Source organism: Cavia porcellus, unplaced genomic scaffold, assembly GCF_034190915.1.
Source record: "Cavia porcellus strain 051 isolate PalLab524CR breed Dunkin Hartley unplaced genomic scaffold, mCavPor4.1 scaffold_11, whole genome shotgun sequence".
NCBI lineage: Eukaryota > Metazoa > Chordata > Mammalia > Rodentia > Caviidae > Cavia > Cavia porcellus.
Genome location: NW_026947494.1, coordinates 75,115,913 through 75,138,231, shown reverse-complemented (window position 1 = coordinate 75,138,231; position 22,319 = coordinate 75,115,913). Strand labels below are relative to the sequence as shown.

At 35.3% G+C, this 22,319-nt stretch overlaps 1 protein-coding gene across 1 annotated transcript in view; it reads left to right on the top strand.

The window, feature by feature from the left end:
* Rp1 (RP1 axonemal microtubule associated) overlaps nt 1–22,319 on the top strand; it is a 388,520-nt gene that overhangs the window by 158,429 nt on the left and 207,772 nt on the right. Inside the window, exon 16 of the mRNA XM_063258495.1 lies at nt 20,281–20,458. Coding sequence (XP_063114565.1) covers nt 20,281–20,458 — 178 coding nt within the window. The remainder of the gene's footprint in view (nt 1–20,280; nt 20,459–22,319) is intronic.

The window sequence follows — 22,319 nt, the reverse complement described above, 5'->3', positions numbered from 1 at the left end:
AATATCATTAGATCACAAGATGAAGATATAACTCCAAGCACCATCAGCTACATTATCTTTGACAAAGGGCCAAATACCTTCACTGGAAGAAAAATGCCCTCGTTAGTAAATGGTGTTGGGAGAACTGACTTTTCACATACTGAAGATTGAACCTAAATATATATCTCTTACTACATACTAAACTAAAACAGAAATGGGTCAAAGATATAAATATGCAAGCCAAAAAAATCTGCTGGAAGACATATAGGTAAAATTCGTAAGTGTAGATAAGGATTTTATGAACAAAACCCAAATTGCATAAGAAATACAACAAAGCATCAAAATTTGGGATCACATCAAATTAGAAAGCTTTTGCATAGCAAAAGAAGCTACTAGGAGAGTGTAGAGACAACCCACAGAATGAGAAAAACATTTTTTGAGTTATTCCTCCAAGGACTAATATCTAAAATATACAAAGAACTCAAGAAAACCAGACTCCACCTAAATTGAAAGATGCAGTCCAAAAATGTGCATCTGAAGTGAACAGACACTTCTCAGATGAAGAAGTACAAAGACTAATAAATATATGAAAAATGTTCAACACCAATAGTTGTTAGAGATGCAAGTTAAAACAATACTGAAAGTCTATCTCACTCCAGAAAGTATGGCTGTCATCAAGAAATCAATCAATAATAAATGCTACTAGAGAAATCATTCCTAAAATTCATATGAAACCAGAAGAGACCTAGAAGAGCAAAGGCAATTCTAAGTAACAAAGGCAAGGCAAGAGGCATCACAATCCCTGATTTGAAGTTATACTACAAAGCTACTGTAATAAAATCAACATGGTACTGGAATAAAAACAGACCTAAAGATCAGTGGACTAGATTAGAAGATACAAGCACAACTACAAACAACCTCAGCCACCTTTGATAAGGGGCCAAACATGTCCACTGGAAAAAAGTTTCTTTAATAAATGGTGCTGGAAAAATTGGCTCTCCATATGACCAAAACAAAAACTAGACACATGCCTATTACTATGTACCAAACTAAAGTCTAAATGGATCAATGATGTAAATGTTAAAACAGAAACACTACATCTGTTGGAAGACAAAGTAGGTAGAAATCTTGAAGACATAGGAGTAGGTAGAGAATTCATGAACAAGAATCAAACTGCACAGGAAATACTTCCCAGAATCAACAACTAGGAACATATCTTATTACAGAGTTTTTGTGTATTGAAAGAAATCTCCAGCACAGAGAAAAGAAAACTCACAAATTGGGAAAAAAAATCTTAGCTGTCCTTCAGACAAAGAGTTTCTGTCTAGAGCATAAAAGAATTTTAAAAAAATCAGACCCCTCAAATTCAAAGACCCCATCCAAAAATGGGCATCTCGGATGAATACAGAGTTCTCAGATGGAGAAATACAAAAGGCAAATGAATACACAAAAAATGTTCAACATCATTGGTCATTAGAGAAATGCAAATTAAAACAACACTGAGATTCTATCTCACTTCTGAAAGATTGGCCAGGATAAAGAAAGATACCAACAACAAATGCTGGAGAGGCTGTGGGGAAAAAGGAACTCTTTTGCCATGTTGGTGGGAGTGGAGACTGGTACAACCACTGTGGCGGTCAGTCTGGAGTTTCCTCAAAAAACCAGGATTGGATGTCCCATTTGACCCAGCTATTCTACTTCTAGGCCCCAGAAGAACTGAAAACCTCAGATCACAGTGATATATTTGCACCCATGTTTATAGCAGCACAATTTGTAATAGACAGATTTTGGTAATAGCCTAAATGCCTATCAACTGAGGAATGGCTAAAAAAGATGTGTTTTTTTTTTTTTTAATTTAAGGAGAAAAGAAAAAAAAAACAGTGAAAGGGTACAAGTTATACAGATTTACAGAAGAAAAAAATGAACAGTAGGAAATCATTAGTTAATGGATTACATATTGCCATCTTAGAAATAATTGTTTAAGTCACAAAATTAAAGCTTGTAGAGTGGACATTCCAACAATGACACTGCAAACAGTTCTGTTCAATGATCCAATAAAACTCTGTGATATCATTTTCTATCTTATACACTTAAATGTACATGCAGTTATATAGTTTAGAGCACTTTCTTTTCCTCTCTTTTGTACAATGACTATTACACATTTTGGGTTTCATTGCTCCCACGGTTCTTATTGCTTTTTTGGAAGAGAGTAAAACCAAATGAGACATAACAGAACAGAATCGGTCAAGTCAAAAGGGTGGACATAATAGATAATATAAAAACATAATACAAGGTGATCAACAATGGTTACCATAATGCCTCCCGCTATCTCTAATAGAATTGCCTATATCATTAGTTATAATACAATTGAACAAAACAGTAAAGAACAAAATGGACAAAACCAAAACATTGGAGACATTGTAGGTCTTCAAAAGTAGATAAAAGTCAACGAGAATGGGCGTTATAATGAATCTCATTATCTTCACAGCTGATGCCTAAACTTTCGAACCCGATACTATCCAGCAAAACAGAATAGGGGAACATCAGTCAAAAACAAGATGGTGAGAGTAATACAGGGCTTCAAATCGAGATAATAGAAAGTCAAAGTGGGTTACTATATTATATCCTGCTATTTTTTTCCCTTTAATTAAACGGATAAAAATAAAAAAGTAAATAATGGAGTGGAGATTGAGAAAAAAGAGGGCATAACAGCAAAACAGCGCAGATCAAAGCATAACCATTTAAGCAGAATAGTGTTTCACCACCAGATAATTCCGACCCAAAAGTAGTTACCATATTGACTCTTTCCTTGAAGTCCTTGAGTACAACTTCGTATACTGTAGCATTAAGTATATCAAAACAATGTAAAACCATTTAAGAGAATGACAGCATTACAGAGTATTTAGAATCGACTAACAGAAAATGAACAATGGTTTCTGTATAATCTCCTTGTCTTTAAAAGGTTTTTGCTTATACTATCGTACATAATAAAATCCAATAAGATAATGGAGTAGTAATCAGCTATAAAGAATGATCACATTGGTAATCATGATTCCCCATTAGGTGGCCTTGGAGCCTTATAAAGTTTTCACTCATTAATTAGAAAGGCTTTATTCTGGGCTTCTTGATTTGAAAATATTTGAAGCTAGAGTATATGAAGTTTTATCCAAATATTTCAAGGAAAAAGACACTATGGTAACTACTATTAAGTCAGGTTATATGGTGGTGAAGTACTAGGTTGTTGAAACAGTCATGCTGTGACCTCTATTGTTATATTGTTATGTCCTGTTTTATCTCAATCTCCCCCTTATTGTTTTAAAAAAAATTATTTAGTCATTTCTTATGTTTGTCTTAAAGAAAAAATTCAAAAAATTAGGATATATAAATAGTAACTCTTTTTGATTTCCTATTAACTTGTTTTGAAGTCCTGTAGTACTCCCACGATCTTGTTTTGACTGATTAGACTCTGTTCCATTCTATATGGTAGTATCAAGTTTGAAGACATAGGCAACTACTTTGAAGACAATAAGATTCACTAAGATACCCATTCTGGTTTGACTATTGTCTTCTTTGGAAGTCCTGTAATGTTTACAATGCCTAAGTTTTATTGGTCTTGTTCTCTACTGTTTTGTCCAACTTTATAATATCTAATGAGATAGACAATTCTTTTTAAGGAAACAAGGGACAACGTTGATAACCATTGTTGATAAACTTGTACTCTGTTCTACACCATGTGCTATGTCTATCCTTGGTATTGACTGACAGCTTTGTTTTGCCATATTTGACTGTATTCTCCCCCCCCCCCCAAAAAAGTAATAAGCACTAAGGAGTAATAAAATCCAAAATGTGTAAATTTTGTTGTAAAAAAGAGAGGGGAAAAAAAAAAGAAAAAGAGCTCTAACGGATATAACAGCAAGTGTGTTTAGGGGTGTTAAATAGCTGACTATATCAATGTTTTTGGATCATTGAACACAGCTGTTTGCAGTCTACCTGTTTGAATGTCCACCTTGTATTCTTTGATACTGTGATTTGAGGAACTATTTTCAAGATGATAATATGTAATCTAATAACAGGTGATTTCTTACTGTTATTTTTTTTTTGTTTGTTTGTTTTTTTTGTTTTGTTTTTTTGTAGTTCTGTATTATGTGTACCCTTACACCGCTTTGGTTTGTTTTGTGTTTTTCTCTTTTTCCTCTTAAATAAAAAAAAATGATCACATTGAGATATTTATAAATAAATGGAGGCAACTTGAGACCATACTCCTAAGTGAAATACATCAAACTCACATATATAAATACCGTGTAGTCTTCCTAGTGTAAAAAATGGTAAGAGTACATAAGATACAAAAAACTCAATAAACACAGTGAAAGGACAAGAATATGCTTGAGTGGGAAAAATAATATCTCAGGGAAAATGAGTAAAAAGAAAGAGGAAGGGAAAAGAATATCTAAAATTGTAAAAATATACTTATATAGCTAAGATGATTATGCTACAAATTCCACAAGTTTTTGGGACAAAACAGTTGACATTCATCAGATTGGACCAATTTTGCATGTTAGTGCCTAGTGATCTGAGGAACTCTTGAAGATCATTATGTAAAATAACAACCCTAGTTATGTTCCTAATACCTTGTTTTGAAGACCTATATTGTCATTGTTTTCGGCTCTTTGCTATTGTTACTTGTCTTTTTCATTTCCTGTTTTTTCTAGGAATTTGTTTTGTTTTTTCCTGTAATACAGAAAAGATAAGCATACATGTAGAGGCTTGTACATGCATAGAACTTCCCCTAAACAGTTTATGAGAATTGATTATATTATGCTTAATGAAATGAATAACTGCTTTGAAGAAAAAAAGACATTATGCTATCAATTGCTGATATTGTATTGTCATGCTGTGAAACCCAGAAATGCTATTATTCCTTGTTCAGAGTGGTTTTAGTCTGTTTTATATTGTTTAATTTCAACATACATCAAGGTATGGAGAGCTAGTTTGAATGAGAACAAGAGACACTATAGCAGCCATTTTTCTTATTGTCTGGTTCTGAGGGCCAATAATGTCTTTATCATTCTGTTCTGATCATTTTAATACTATTCTGTTTTGTATGAATTCATTGTGTGTGAAGATATGGAAAACTACTTGGAAGAAATCAAAAGACATGGTAGCCATAGTAGATATCTTGCTATCTTGCTTTGAAATCTGTGTCACTTAGATTGTTTTCTTCTGATCTGCTTTGTTCTGTTTTGTTATGTTTAATTTTACCCTCTTTAAAATAAAAAAAAATAAATACTGGTAAGATTTGAAGAAAAAGGAACCCTTTTCCACTTGGTGGGAGTTTAGACTGGGTTAATCACTATGGAAATCTGTGTGAAGTTTCCTCAAAAAGTAGAAGTAAGTCTTCCATTTGACCCATATACTCCCCTTCTTGGCCTCTTTCTGAACAAGATAACAACACCATATTACAGTGATATATGTATGCATACCTGTGTTTTTGTAACAGCACAATTTATGATAGTGAAATGCTAGAGACCGTGTAAATGCCCATCAACAGAAAAATGGATAGAGAAAATGTGGTATTTGTATACAATGGAGTACTACAGTGCCATAAAGAATAATCTTGAATCACTTGTGGGTAAGTGAATGTGCCTAGAGAACTAATTTTAAGTAAAATAAGAAAGACACACATTTAAAGATTTCATTGTTTCTCTTGTATAGAAACCCTAAGGGCAAACAAGGAGCAAAATGGAGGATCTTGGGAAGCAGGAAGAACACGTTCACATGAGAAGGGGACCAAGGGTAGAGGGAAAGTGAATGAAGGAAGGGAAAGGAGATTAAAGAAGCAAAGACTGGAAAGAAAAGAATGGAAACGGCTTCTGTAAATGGGGAGAGGCACAGTGGTTGAAAGGAGGGAAGGGAAATAGGGAAAAAGAATCATGATATATTATATATAGGCGGGTGCAAATTCTCCGCGATGAATGAGCACTGTGTATAAATGAGCAATACGTACCAATAAAAAACTTTTTCAAAATAATTTTTATGGAGTACATTTTTATTGTAATAAAGCTACAAACCAGCAAAAACATAACATAATGTGATCTAGCTACAAACGAGTAAGAACATAAATTTGTATTTAATGTAATTAAGCTACCAACCAGTAAGAACATAACATAAATTCCTTTATATCTGAAAAATAAGCAACACGCCTCTAAAATAAACAGCAATGAAGAATAGAATGCAAGTTAAGACTAATAGCAGGAGCAGGGCTTGGAAGTCCACTTCCAGGCTTTCTGACCAATGCGTGGAAACAACATAAAAAGTCCTGCAAGAGACTTGGTGGTGTGCGTCTGTCCTTTCAGGATGCTGGGAAGCCGAGGCAGGAGGATGGCTCGAGTCCACTTCAATGCCCTTGAGCTTGATAGCAAGACCGCGCAGTGGCATCAGTCCCACTAGAACTTTGTATCAGGAAAGTAACCGGTTGTGTGATAAAGCTTTGCCAAAAACCTATCTGTGGCTGCCTTTTGACTTTCGATCTCCCTCAGCCGCCTATTTAAATCCTTCTGCAGTTTTTCCACATAAAGCTTGTTCCTCCTCTCTTCCACCCAGTTGATCATGACGGCCCTCCGCATGTTCCTGGGGTCTCCAAATCGCAAAGGGTTCCCCTTGGGCGTGTGGCCCTTGCCACTCACTTGTGAACTCTGTCGGAGAAGATTGCCAGCTTTCAGAGTGTTCACCTGGGGAAGGCAGCCAGCCTTCAAAAGGTGCGCCCCGCAGAGGTCTGCCCTTCCAGGAGGCTCCCTCCTCTTTCCGCAGTCCTTGCCAGGCGTCTTCAGGCTGTGTCCCAGCGGGTTCATGCCAGGACTGAGAGCTGCCTTTCTCCCTGCACAGCGATGCTTCGCTAGTGAGGCTCACAGAACAGCAGCACCATGGGAACTGAGCCCGGCGGAACGGTGGAGCCAAGTGATGTCACAGACCCGCCCAGCCAGAACCCGTCAGCTTGCTGACCAGAGAAAGATGTGAAGCCTGAAGATAAACCACGCTTTACTTAGGAATACAAGTAACTGAACTGACCGAATATGTTGCCAAACGCATGCCGGCTACTATTTTATGATGACAGTGATGTTAAAGTAGGGCTTTTAGGTGCTCACCATGAGGAGCAGAATGTTCATGGAGAAAAAATTAAAAGTTGAGCTAAAAATTAAAAAGTTGAGTTTTTGGAGCTCCCTTATGCATTTATATGAATTCAAGTGAAATTGTCTTTTCATTTAGATTTAAATTTGGCCTTAGAAAATAATATTTTATGAATTATCTAGTTTTTGTATAATAACAAGAAAGTATGTTTATTTCATTTGCACAAATAATAAGAAATATAGACTAACACCAATGTGATTGATACAGGAGAACAAAACTCCCGAACTACTGTATGGCTGAAATGAGTTCGTGTTCTCTAAAACTGAAGAATGAATTTTAGGAATAGCAGAGGTTAACAGCAGAAATATTGAGAGAAAGAAAGCTTCTGACAGAGACAGAGACAGAAGAGGTCCCAAGTGGGTTCCCAAAGACTTTGTTTTTTCTTGGGAGTTTTATAGAGAAAAACCATGAGATGAGGCAGGTGTAAAGTGGGGAAAATGTTGAGAAGCCAGGAGTCACCATTCCAGCCCACTACAGGAGGAGTCACAGATCCTTAAAGAATGCTTGCTTGCTCCTTGACTTGCTTCTCCATTTGTCCTTGATTTGATCAATTTTACCTTAACAATTAAACTTACTGGTTGACCATAACTCTGTGCCACCTCATGCCTGTCTGGCTTGTGAGTTCCTAATAAAAAACTTTGAAAAGAAAATTCACGTATGTGGTCATTGAAAGAATGTGCAAAAGACAAAGAATAACACGTAAGGGCACAATGTTAGGAATTAGTGGCCAAGTAATGTATGTTAATGTTAATGGGCTCAACTCCCCAATTAAATACAGAAGTTGTCAGACTGGATCAAAAACCAGAATCTAACAGGTTGTTGCACTCCAGAAATTCATGGAATAAAAAAAAAAAAATCAGTGTAGACGAAACCTGAATGGATGGAAAACTATTTCATGGACTGAGATCCTAAAAACAAGAATGAATAGCTATTTTAATATCTAACAAACTAAACTTCATGCTAAAACTGATCATAAGAGACAAAAAGGATACTAACTACTAGTTAAAGCGATTAATTCAACACAAAGTGGTAACATATAATTTGCACCAAATACTGGGGCACCTATTTTCATAATGCTGGACATAAACAATCAAATAAATACTAACACAGTCATACTAGTGTATCTCAATGCCCCACTTATGGAAACAGATAAATCAACTGTATCAAATATTCATAAAGAAATATCTGAATTGAACTATACCCTTGAACATATGGATTTAACAGGTACCTGCAAAGTGTTCTTCGCTGTAACAACACAGGATACATTCTTCTATGCAGCACGTAGAACTTTCTCCAAAATAGATCCCAACATGGCCAGATCACACTGATTTAAAAAAAAATTTTTTTTTAGTACTTTTATAAAAGAACCTTCACTGGAAACTTGTCATTTATATTTTAATTCTGCTACTTCTATTATAGTGTTTTCTTTGTGTTGTAATATGTTTAATGATTCATCAATTTAGTTGTCTGACTTCAAAATTCCCTATTTAAAATTTTAGTAGTGACAAATATTTTTACTCAAAATACATGCTTTATTGCTGTTAAGGTACAATTGGATGCATAACATTGAAGAACATCATTTTCCACTTTCAATGTATCTGACTAGGACTCACTAGGTTTGGGAATGATATTGCTCTTGAAAACAGAATGGTAATGTTTCTCTAATTTACATATAGTTAGAGTCTCCAAAGGGATTTAAGATGTATTCAAAGTAAAATGGCTATGCAGCTGTGTCACTGTAACTTAAAAACTTAACAGTGCCTTGGCCTTGGTTACTAAGAGTAATAAAAACCATGAACTACCATGCAGGTGAAAATACTACAATGAAGATAGAAAATTTTTTACTAAAAAGTGTAGCAATTCCCAGAAAAATGGGCCATAATAATATTATTTGTTAAAGGCTAATCTTACAAGTTGTTTTTGAAATCATCCATTTTAAGATCTCCAGAAAATTTGAATTTATCATTTTACATAGTGTCAGTAAAAAATAATCAAGTTGTCTAAAAACATAATAGAATTGAATAAAAGCATTACTAGTTCTGACCTGATTGCCATTGTACATTTGAAAACATTTTTAATAGTGAAACATTTTATGTTGAGTAATAGTGATCCTATAACAAACGTTTCTATTTCTGTTGCCATAAAATTTTTATCCTGTTGGAGTAAATCACTTTAATAGATTTTGATGTAGTAGAGATCCAAGTTAGCAGCGAACAGCATGCAGTTCACTAAGGACAATTGTAAGGTTGTTAATTTAAGAAGAAAAACAAGGCTCAGAACAGCATGGGTGGAGCTTGCTAAACATGAGTACAAAGTAATGAAAGATGTTGGAGTTTTAGGAAAAACAAGCTCAGCAACCCAAGGGATCAGCACACCAGAGATAAACACACAGAATCATTTTACACTATTAAGGTACTTGTTCATGAACGATAGTTTAGTTTGAAGAAATCAGAATAGTTTCTCTCATTGCAGATTTATCTAATTTTTCCTCTTCTTTCAAATATGCATGCAACTAGTTAAAAATTAAAGGTAGCTCATATGTGAAAGAAATTGAAACTCAAGAGCATATATGCATATTAAACTTTTGAGACCAGGGATCTCTGCAGTAAAAGGAATTATCGAACTTACGGATGCCGACCAGAAAAGACAGACCTGGCACTAGTTCCGGCAACAAAGCTCTATAGCAGTTAGAAAAATATCTGGTGGAATTACAACTAAGTGTATTTTATTACAAAAATTTGTGGAAGGAAAGCATAAGTTGTTTACACTGAATCTGACATCAGATACAGGGAAACTTTTGTCTCATTGGTAACAAATTAAAACAAGTCAAGAGTACAAAATCAGGCAGAAGTTTTGATGGAATCTTAGGAAGAAGAGAGTAGATAGGTGGCACCACCGGCAGAAAATGATCACACTGGGCCTGTTAACAACAGAAGGGGCCAGCTTTTATGGGGTTTTGGGGGTAGGCTAGTGTGTGGCAACTTTTCATTGGATCATAAGTATGGATGTTTTTAGAAACCTCTTCTTGATGTTTTAAGGGGTTCCTTCCATGTGTAAGATATTGATCAGAGGCTGTCTTGTGCTTGGAGACGTTGTGGTACTACCCTGCTTGGTACAGTGCACCTGATGCTTGCAAAGAGAGTAGGGAAGCAGTGTGATATTGGCAGGAGAGGATAGAGAAGAGACGTATCTTCATCTTCCATCTTCCTTGGGTAATTCAGTCTTAAGAATCCTTCTGTTTTTTTGCCCCCATGAAAAGGGAGCCCTGTCTGCCTCAAACCTACAGCGGTTTTAGCTAAAAGGGACAGCATAAGATGAACCAGGAAAAGTTTTGGGACAGAACAGTTCATTAAGGTGTCACCAGTTAGTGAAGGCCCTTGCTTCAGTAAGAATGGAACTCAAAAGTGTAGCAGTTGCCATGAATTTTACAGACAAAAGTTTTAAATGAAAAGTGAGAGAGGGTGGTAAAGGATTTTAGCTTGAAGAAGTGAAAGACAGCAGGGACATAGTTCTGACAAAAATTAGGCTGGCCCCTTAACAAAGTAAAGTAAGAAAAGTAAGGAAAGACTTCAGTGTGAAGAACTGGAGGGAGAACAGATGTGTTAAAGATCAGACCGGCCCATTAATAAAGAAAGGGGACCAGTTTTATGGGGTGCTGGGGGAGACTGGGATCTGGTCAGTCATCTCCATCTTCATTTTTTTTTTTTTTTTTAGGGATAAGGCATAATTGATTTCCCAAGAGATGGTTGTTCATGCTGGAACAGTGGATGTGGTGTGATTGCTCCTGTAATGGGGTGCGACCTCATATGGGGTGATCTGGGAGGCTCTACTTTTTCTGAAATTCAAGGTGACTTAGAACAGGCTTAGAACAGTATCTGGAGACTTGTAGGCATAGTCTGAGGGGATTTAGAACTGGACATTGTTTAAACTGGTATTTGGATATACCTGGAAACCCTGAAAATTTCTCTTATCTTTGTGTCCTTAGTCTTGAAAGAGGATAGGGCAGACAAAATAAATTTAAAGCTGATAAAGTTTGTATTACATATTAACATTAAGTGATTAACATGCCTGTGTATAGAGCTGAGCAATGACCCACAGTAACAAGATAAAGGAGAAAAAACATAGAGGCTGAGATGCCAAGCTTCATCATGCTTTTCCTTCCATGTCCCTGTTGCAAGGGTAGAGAATTTTTGCTTCTAGATTGGTTGGTGTTGCAGGGAGGGTGTAGTAAAATCTTGTGGTGGGATAATTTAAAATTTTTACATATATTCAGAAATGCAAAATGACCTTTTGATCATTTGACCATTAGATGTTAATTGATTCACCTTTTCCAACTCTCTACTTTCTACACTTGTAATTAAATGTAGGACATCTCACAATTCTGTTTCCTCTTATTAGTGGGTTAGGAATACACAATACTAGACTAGTGGGCTGAAAAGTATAAAATTCAGTGCAGACTTTATTTAGCTTTATGTAAATCAGGTTTTATTTCCAGGTGTGTCTAAACAGCAGCCTTCTGGGCTTTTTGAGTTTTTTGGGGGTTACTTTTTCCAATTTTTAAAAGTAAACAGTCATGGGCTCCATATAAATTATATATATAATATATATAAAAGTAGTAAATTTTATTTTTTTTGAAAAATATTTGTTTACAATATTTAAAAATGAGACCAAATAAAGGTTGGCTACAGGTCTGAAACATTTTTAGAGAAATTGATTTTAATAAACTATATCTGTATACATGTCTACATGTAAGATAATTTTGTTTAGTTTCCTATAAAATGATCCCACATTTCATTGTTATTGTTGACTAAAGTCTGTGCATTAGTTTTGATATTTAAAGCATGACAAAATTGTGAGAATATGTATCTGGCGGTGAAGATAGCAACAAAAATTGCTGCCTTTCAGGAACAAATATGCTTTTAAAAGGATAAATCATTAAGTGATACATTTTGGGTAAGAGAAGGTTGATGGTAGCATAAATAATACTCAAATATGATATGGAATACATATTACTGGGATGAAAGACTCTTGTTTGCTTTATTAAAATATCACAAACTTTACAGTATGACCTGACATTGGTTAGGTGTTCTACAAATAGTAAATGAAAGAAAAGTTAAAATACCACTTGAGTGATGGTAAATAGGACCTGTCCTTCTGTAAAGGACTTGAACACCGGGAAATGGCACTACACACTGCGTTAGCTTGCCATGGTGTGAGCAGGCATCAAACATACTAAAGTGACTGTCCAATTGGTATTTGTTACTAAAGTGTAAGAGGGCACAGATAATTTTATGTTCACAAGCAATTTGCTTTTTTAAACTTCCCATCAATATTTTCTTTATTGGTTTTATCTGGGTGAGGGTAAAACAGAGATTTTAAATGAAAGATTAAGGAAAGAAGGAAACCCTAAATGTTTAGTGTTTTAAAAGTTGTATAAAATTTTATTTTCATTATTTTCACTAATTACACTTAATGAAAGTTAAAAATACCATTTTCTTGAAGTACTATTGAAAGTATTAAATATGTACACATTAGAGCTATCAGAAATTGCACTCAAGTTATGGTTCAACTTCTTGTGGGAAAGTTCAGGAGAGGTAGATTGATTTGAGCAGAGTGAACAAGTTAAGAGAAGTTTCCTCGAATAGAAAAAATTTTTTTTTTGAAACAATAAGGGGGAGATTGAGATAAAACAGGACATAACAATATAACAATAGAGGTCACAGCATGACTGTTTCAATAACCTAGTACTTCACCACCTTATAACCTGACTTAATAGTAGTTACCATAGTGTCTTTTTCCTTGAAATATTTGGGTAAAACTTCATATACTCTAGCTTCAAATATTTTCATATCAAGAAGCCCAGAATAAAGCCTTTCTAATTAATGAGTGAAAACTTTATAAGGCTTCAAGGCCACCTAATGGGGAATCATGATTACCACATATTTTTATATATTTGAATCATTACTTACATTAGGGAAACTATTCGGTATCTTATGTTTGTCTTAATTAAAGAAAAAATTCAAAAAAATTAGGATATATAAATAGTAACTCTTTTCGATTTCCTATTAACTTGTTTTGAAGTCCTGTAGTACTCCCACGATCTTGTTTTGACTGATTAGACTCTGTTCCATTCTATATGATAGTAGCAAGTTTGAAGACATAGGCAACTACTTTGAAGACAATAAGATTCACTAAGATACTCATTCTGGTTTGACTATTGTCTTCTTTGGAAGTCCTGTAATGTTTACAATGCCTAAGTTTTATTGGTCTTGTTCTCTACTGTTTTGTCCAACTTTATAATATCTAATAAGATAGACAATTCTTTTTAAGGAAACAAGGGACAACGTTGATAACCATTGTTGATAAACTTGTACTCTGTTCTACACCATGTGCTACGTCTATCCTTGGTATTGACTGACAGCTTTGTTTTGCCATATTTGACTGTATTCTCCCCCCCCCCCAAAGAAAGTAATAAGCACTAAGGAGTAATAAAATCCAAGATGTGTAAATTTTGTTGTAAAAAAGAGAGGGAAAAAAAAAAAAAGAAAAGGAGCTCTAACGGATATAACAGCAAGTGTGTTTGGGGGTGTTAAATAGCTGACTTTATCAATGTTTTTGGAACATTGAACACAGCTGTTTGCAGTCTCCCTGTTTGAATGTCCACCTTGTGTTCTTTGATACTGTGATTTGAGGAACTATTTTCAAGAAAATAGTGTGTAATCTACTAGCAGGTAATTTCTTACTGTTATGGTTTTTTGTTTTGTTTTGTTTTGTTTTGTAGTTCTGTATTGCGTGTACCCTTACGCCACTTTGGTTTGTTTTGTGTTTTTCTCTTTTTCCTCTTAAATAAAAAAAATAAAAAATAAAAAAAAAAAAAGAAAATTTTACAGGCATAATCCCATATTACATTTAGAAAAACACAGGGAACAACATTCCATGTACAGATTATGAGCTTAGGCAATATCAAAGCAGTGATGCTCTTATTTTTAGAGCTAACCATTTATTGAGTTTTTACTGAAAGGCAGAAACTGTGTTATTAGCACTATAGTAGTAAGATATGACCCCTTAGGAAACTTGCTATCTAAAGGGGGAAATAAGAATATAAACAATTACACTACACTGTGAAAATATAATGACACAAAAGTATCTAGCTCGGTGACAGTAAGGGATGAGATGTGCTAGGAAAAGGGTTTTAGCTGTGTGAGTCATGGACAGTTGCTTAAAATTTTTAAGGCAAAGTGACACCAATTTTCAATAAGATACTTAATTCTAAGTTTGAGAAGATGATGGACTGAGAATGATATTGTAATAGGTCTATAAATCTGGTCTCTGCAGAAGGTAGGCTAATTTATGGAGAACCTAAAGTTTGTAAGAATAACAATGAAATTTCTATAACAAAAACCAATTTGAGTCAAAGCTCAGTATGCATAAAGTACACTAATACTGTGTTTCCATCAAGCTGTAGTATGCTTAACTTGATTGTATACAGTATGTTGGTTTCTATCTAGTTTAAAGATTAGTTATTTATAGGTCAACAATTAAGTCAGGAATGGGATCTATTTATTTATTTCTCTTTTGCTTTTTTTCTGGAAAAAAAGTTATCTGGCTATAAAGACTTTTTAAAAATGTCATGGAAAAGACCACTGGACATACACCACTCTTCAGACCACAACAGTCTTCCACAGTGTCTCTGATTTATCTATCTGTAGACATGGCAATTCTGTGTGTGTCAGTCTGTTTTTCTTGCTACAACCAAACGCTACATGAATACAACAATGAAATATTGCAGTGAGATACACCTTGGGGCCCTTGCCAAAGCCCTATGGTGAATGAGAGCACGTGTTAAGAAGAGAGATCAATAGGAAGCTAGCAAGAGACGGAGTGGTCAGGTTCACTCTGCTAACTGCTCACTCCTCAGGGCATTCAGGGGTCTCAAGGTCTCTTTTGAGGGTACACTCACAAATTGATCTAAGACTCTCTCACTGGTCCCTGACTTTTAAAACTTTGCAGTCACACTGGAGATCAAGCTTCTAACACGTGAAACATTGGAGTTTACACCCAGCAGTATCAACTCGTAGTAGTGTGTCATTTCAAATGATATTGATATTGTAGTTTTTTTTTTTTTTTTTTGTCTTTTTCCTTTTTATTGGTACCGGGGATCGAACTCACGACTGCCTGCTTGCAAGGCAGGCGCTTATGCCGCTGAGCTAAATCCCCAGCCCCGATATTGTAGTTTTAACATTTTGGGCCACAAGGGAATTTTGAGATGCCAGGATTGTCTCTGTCCTCAAGATTTTCAGCTCTCTGGCCAACTTATAGTAAGTCCACGTCACTAGGTCTCTCAGGATTTGAATCTGACAGTGAAACACAGCATGACTTTGGACCCCCTAATGTATTCACCTGAGTTATAGGGACTCTATATCGGTGTCACCATCTCAACTTCACTCTTCAGACATTTCTAATCCATCTCTGGGTGACTCTTGTTGCTCTGGTACTTGCTAAGCACTAGTGTGTTCTCAGGGAAATTTGTGAATTTTCTGGAGGAATCCCTCAGCTCTGGAGATTCTCCCCTCAAATATGTGAATGTTTCTCCTGTCATTTATGTCTTTTGTACATGACAGATCAGTTCCAGGTGCAGCTGAAAAGGGACATTTATATCTGCCTTTTAGCCCATTTATTCCTGGTCACTCCCACACAGGCTTCTCTTCTTGTGGTATCAAAATCTCATCTATGTCATAATATGTTATCTTCTTTTTCAGTGGCTTCAGCATTTTAACTCGATGATTTCCCATCTTCCAGGTTTGGTTCTAGGTATTTTAAACCCAATTTTGTAATTCATTTTGGGAGGCAATTTCTTTCTCAGTAAAGCATTTCATTTCTGAAAATGAAAAACAGTTTCCTTTTGATTCTTTTTTTGCTAAAGAAAAATTTAAAAGCCAGTACTTGAAATCTCAAAACTCAACAAGGATTTCTTTGTTCAAGATTGGATCATATTTAATTATATCCTAGTGAATATTAGTGATCTGGTAGGTAAGAAAGCCTTGGAGAACTAAACCATGAAAATACATTAATATAACAGTCAAAAATACTATCTTTCCTTCACCAATGAGTATAGGGATCCAGGCATGAGGTGATTAGACCTGGTGTCTGGGAAGTAATAATGAAACTGAAGAGGTTTAGTCAGATTTGATGGATCTTGTTGTGTTTTAATGGGCGGTTGAATATTGATAGTGAAGAGACAAACTTTTATCCAAATAAGGGAAGGTTTTCTCGACTTGACAAATAATATCTACAAAAGTCTTACAGCTAATGGCGTGCTCAGTTGTGGAAAATTAGTGCTTTTCACCTAAGGTCATGAAAAAAGCGAGGATGTTCCATTAACTACTATTCAACATTGTAGTAGAAGGCCCAGACAATACAGCAAGATAGGCAAAAGAAATAAATTATATACAGATTGGAAGAGAAATGTAGATTTTTTTAAAGACAAGGTCTCACAGTATGGTACAGACTGGCCTTAAACTCACTATGAAACCCAAACTAACCTGAAATTCTTGGTGATCATCCTGCCTCAGCCTCTGAGGGGATTAGATGGACTACTGTGCCTGGCAGGTTTGTGTTGACATATGACAAGTCTGAGTATGTAGAAAATCTGAGTCAACAGAAAAATGTAGAACTAATCAGTGACTCTAGCAAGGCTGGCTACAATGCACAGATTAATGTACAAATTCAGTTGCTTTTTCTTTTTAATTTTTTTTTTTTTTTTGGTCTTTTTGCTTTTCATCGGTACCAGGGATCGAACTCACGACTGCCTGCTTGCAGGGCAGGCGCTTATGCCACTGAGCTAAATCCCCAGCCCCCAGTTGCTTTTTCTATAGAACAGGGCCAGGGATTTAGCTCAGTCGCATAAAGCACCTGCCTGGCAAGCGCAAGGTTGTGAGCAATCCCCAGTACAAAACAAACAAACAAAAATATTTCTGTAGAACAATGAGTAATTGGCATTTCTAGTTGAAAACACAGGCAAAATAAAAAAAAACATACAAGCTTAAATACTGTATGGTTTCTCTTATATTAGAATCCCCAGATATAACAAAAGAACAAAATAAAAGATAGATAATAGGAAGTGGAGACATGAGATCTTTCTCAAATGGGAAGGGGTCGAGAGATTGGGGAGGAAGGAGATGAGAAGAGGATGATAAAATGAATTAAGATGAGTTATGTGCATGTAATATAAATTTTGTGTACTGAAAGCCTTTGTTAATAAAATAACTGCCTTGAAGTGGAAAAAAAAGCCGGTTACATTAGTACAAAAAGATAAAAATCTAAAACGAAATAGAATAAATATACAGAAAACTATAAAACTAGCTAAAGAAATGAAAGAAAATTTAAGTAAGTGCACCATGTTCGTGGATTGGGATACTCAAGGTTGTTGTTTGCTCTTACTTTTGAAAACTGCTATGGTCATAAGAGAAAAAGAATAAAAAGGGAGCGTCTGAGAAACCTTCATAGGTGAGAGCAGCCAGAGAGACAGGATCGGTACCATAATGTGGCATCAGGGATGGGAACACTAGTTAAAAAAGAAAAAGAACACCAGGTTAAAAAAATAAGGATGTGTGAATCGAATATTAGTTAATAATAGTGTATTAACTGGTTTATTGATTGTAGCAAGTATATTACAGTAATGTGAGATATTAATAGATGAAGAAGGTGGGTGTGGTTATATAAACCCTCTGTACCATCTTCTCAGTTTCCTCTAAAAGTCCAAAACTTTTAAAAACTCAAATCAGAACGGGAGCTCTGAGACTATATGCTTGAGAAATGGGAGAGTTGAGGTGATGCTCCCCTTTGTAGTTGTTAGAAAACTGGACAAATGGTAAGTTTTTTGGAGAGGTAGCGGAGGAGGATTTAAGTAGTATTCATGAGGATATTTGCGCTGTGTCCACGAAGTCCTTCTGTCGTCTCCCATGGCCTGTGAATCAGCCACTCCCGGTGTTGCGCACAAACTAAGCCTGCTGTTCGTGCTCTCTTCCCTCTCTTGGTCTTCAGCGACTTCAGGAAACTTGTTTATTGCGCATCAGCATCTTAGTTACCTTCTTTCTCAGTGAGACAAAGTATCTTGACACTCATAACTTGAAGATCAAAGTTAACTTTGTCCCACAGTCACTATAGGTTTCAGTCTACAGTCTTACGGCTTCAGGGATGGAGGACACAGTGGAGGGCCTTGGTGACTGAGGAGAAGCAGAGTGCATCAGGGGAGGAGTAAGAAGGGGCCAAACCCTTCCAGGCCATGCCCCCAGGAACCTAGGTCTTCCCACCAGATCCCACCGCCTACCGGCCCCTCAGCTATAAACCCACAGAATTCTGTCACCTTCCAGATCCTTGCCTATGAGTGCACGAGGGTCTGGGATGACATTAAAATATAGACCAAGACAACCAGGCTGCCTGGTGTCTCTCTTTTTTATTCATACGTTCTGCTGCTTGAAATTTCTTTCCTGCACTCTCAGTCTGTCTTCCTCCATTCAGTTTATTGTTAAACACTTCGTCTGGAAACCCTTTCTCATTTTCTTAAATTTGGTGCCTTTGTTTTTATGCTCTCCAAATTCTGAGATCTTATTTCACTTGTATGTTTATTACATGTATATATATATGTGTATGTGTATTTGTGTTATTCTGTTAACCATGAGCAAATTCAAGGCCAGAATCTTAACTGTACCTGTAACAAGAACAGAAGACAGGGGTATTCATATTTATAAAATGAAAGAGAAGCGAGAGAAGACAGGCACATAATTCTTATAACAAACTCATGTTGGACCTGAGGATCAAGTACAGTTTTCTATTACAAATAATGCTTGCTAAAGAAAATTTTAATTCTTAGAAAATTCATTTTGTAAATCTTTGAAATACTATGAGACAATTTTCAAAGCAATAAATAGTGAAATGTTTCCTAATGTTAAACAGCAAATGCTTTAAGAAAGGGAAACATGGTTATAATGATCTGGAGGTTGTAGAGATTCCTTTAGGCCTCTATTCCTGAATGTTTTGCTACACATTCATTGACTAATTTACCTATATTTTTCTTTATGAAAATTCAATCAGTAAAGTGAAGAAAAATATAGAAAAAATTTTATATTTACATTTAAGTATAAATAGGCTTGTAATAAAACTGCTCCTTTTCCTATAATTTTTGAGTAGAGTTATGTGTCACACAGTGGCATTTTGGTCAATGTCAGACTGCATATGTTAGGATGATACTGTAAGACTGTGTTTTTGTACTTACTATACTTTTTATTGTTGTTTTAGAGGTACTCTGACTTTCAAATACTTACTATGAATCAGAATGAGGTATTATACAATCTCACATTTACTATGTCTTTTGATTGCATCCCTTTTTTCTTGTACTTGATTTAATTTTATGTTGTTTTGTTCATCATGGTCCTAGGAGCAGTAGGGATAGGCCACACACCCCCAAGCCCAACCCCCTCCCCACATACACATCCTGGGTGTGCAGTATACTATACATATGGGGTTTTTTGGGTTAGAAATCTAATAATGTTTATTTCTAACATTACATGAAATGTTACACACGAATATTATTTCACTGAACCAAGCACAGAAACCATATCCAGAATGAAGCAGTCTTTGTGAAAGGGATTCATCTAATTTTGAAAACAGTTATACTCTGTGTGCTACATTTAGGTTTGTGAAAATCCATTCTGTGATGTTTGAATAATGACAGAATAGTCATTATTCAAATGCATATTCCCATCATCATGCAATGTATGACTGTATTTCTCAAAGGAACATTTCTCACTTTAATGCCACAAGTTCACTTATTGAGCTGAGAAACACTGAAAGAAAATAAAGCATGCTCATAGTTTTTAATCGAAGCTCCTCTGTGATTCAGAACACTTTGTTCAAAGACAATGCCCTAGACTCAGCTCATGCCATGATCTCTGGCTTTCACATTATGGAATAGGATGCAGTTTTTGCAAAAGTATTTTGGGTATACCAACATGGTTTGAAAATGAAGTAAAATTTATTTTCTAGTGAACCTAGGGGTTTTAATTTTGTCCTTCAGTGTTTGCTCTCATTTATGAAATAATGTTTAATTGATTTTAGGGAACCGGAGATGCTGACTGTCATTTTAAAATTAGGAAGAACTTGGAAAATGCATCTGTAAGCCTGGAATCAGTGAAGAGCCCTGGGTTGTTTGTTGGACTTCAACCAGATGGACAGGCAAAGCCAGTCATTTTCACCAAGGATGAGAATGTTTGCTTCTACCCACAAGTCATTAAGTGTATGTTTATTCCGAAATTATTTGAATTTTTCCTGCTTTCTGATGGTTTGTGTACTGATGGATAATTTTGTCACTTTTTTTTTTTACTAAGAAAAATCTCTGTTAGCCTTTTTGTTTGCAATAATTTTAGAAGTAGTAGAAGAAAAGCTTGATGAAGACCACTTGGCTTGACTTCCTTTATAATTTTTAAAACAGAGCATTTGCATGTGTGTCTATATGAATCTTGTTCTTTAAGGATATTTTCATATATATAAATTGTTATGCCTTCTTGGTGGATTTTTCTCTTTACAAATATGTGGTACCTTCCTGGTGGATTGTTCCCTTTACCAATATGTAGTACCTTTCTTTGTCTCATCTAACTAATTTTGTCTACAAGTCGGCTTTCTCAGTTATGAGCATATGTACTTACCTTGAATACTTTTGTGTTCTATTTATATGGAGTGTATGGAGTATGTCAGCCTGTGTATGTCTTTGCCATGTGTGTTTCTCACAGGCAGCAAGGAGTTGGATCTTTTTTAAAATTTTATTTAAAGAAAGACTAAGCAAAACAGAAAATAGAAATAATACATACATTCAGAGAGAAAATAAACAGTAAGAAATCACTAGCTGATGTTTACATATTGTTATTTTACAAATAGTTGTTCAAGATACAAAAATGGAGCATATAAAGTGGGAATGCAAACAGCGAGACTACAAACAGTTCTGTTCAACTGTCCGACAAAAACTTAGTAACATGGTTGTCAATCTTATACACTTAAACATACATGCAGTTATCCATATCTTCACTTATGTTTAGATTAAACAAATTAAGCAGGTTAAAATCATTCTGAACAAAGAATAATAGTGTTGCTGAATTTTACATCATGACACTCTGGGATCAGCACTGGGTACTGTAATGTTTTTTAAAAATTTAATTTGAAGAAAGACTAAACAAAACAGAAAACAGGTAGAAATAATACATAATTTCAAAGAAAAAATAAACAGGAAGAAATCACTAGTTGATGATTACAGATTGTCTTCTTGCAAATAGTTATTCAAGATACTAAAGTAGATCATATAAAGTGTGGATTCAAACAGTGAGATAGTAACCAGTTCTGTTCAACTGTCCAACAAAAACTTAGAAATATGGTTATCAATCCTATACACTTAAACATACATGCAGCTACCCATCTTTTCAATTATGTTGAGATTGAATAAATCCAAGCAGGCTAATATCACTCTGAACAAAGAATAACACTATTTCTGGGTTTCACATTATGACACTCCAAGGTCAGCACTGGGTATTTTAGTGTCTCTTTTTCTTCAAAGTATCTGTTCATTTCATTATGTGTCATAAGACCAGTTCTCATAAACTGTTTATAGATTCTATACATGCATGAGTCTTAACATGTATTTCTATCCTTTCTATATTAGGAGAAACAAAGCAAAGCAAGGCAAAATAAAACATATTCCTACAAACACAGGAAACGGAATAAACATATAAGACCGTTATACAAAGAGTTCTACCATGGTTCCTGTGTTGTCTCTTGTTATCTCCAATAGAATTGGCTATATAATCAGACATAGTATAATTGAATATATAAGTACATAACCGTATTAACAAAAACACAACATTTTATATAGTATAGAACTTCAAAAACTGGCAGTTATCAAACCAGAATGTATATCATAGAGTCTTGTCATCTTCAGTGTAGTTTCCTATACTCTCAGACTTGATATTATCAATCATATCAGTTTTGAATTAAATTATCTCTGTATCACTTCTGTTATGACCTTTTTTGCAATCAGGTGTCTGCTTATCTTCTTTATTCTGTTTCTGCTCCATTCATTGAGGCCTCTCTGCCACTGTTCCTGGAATCTT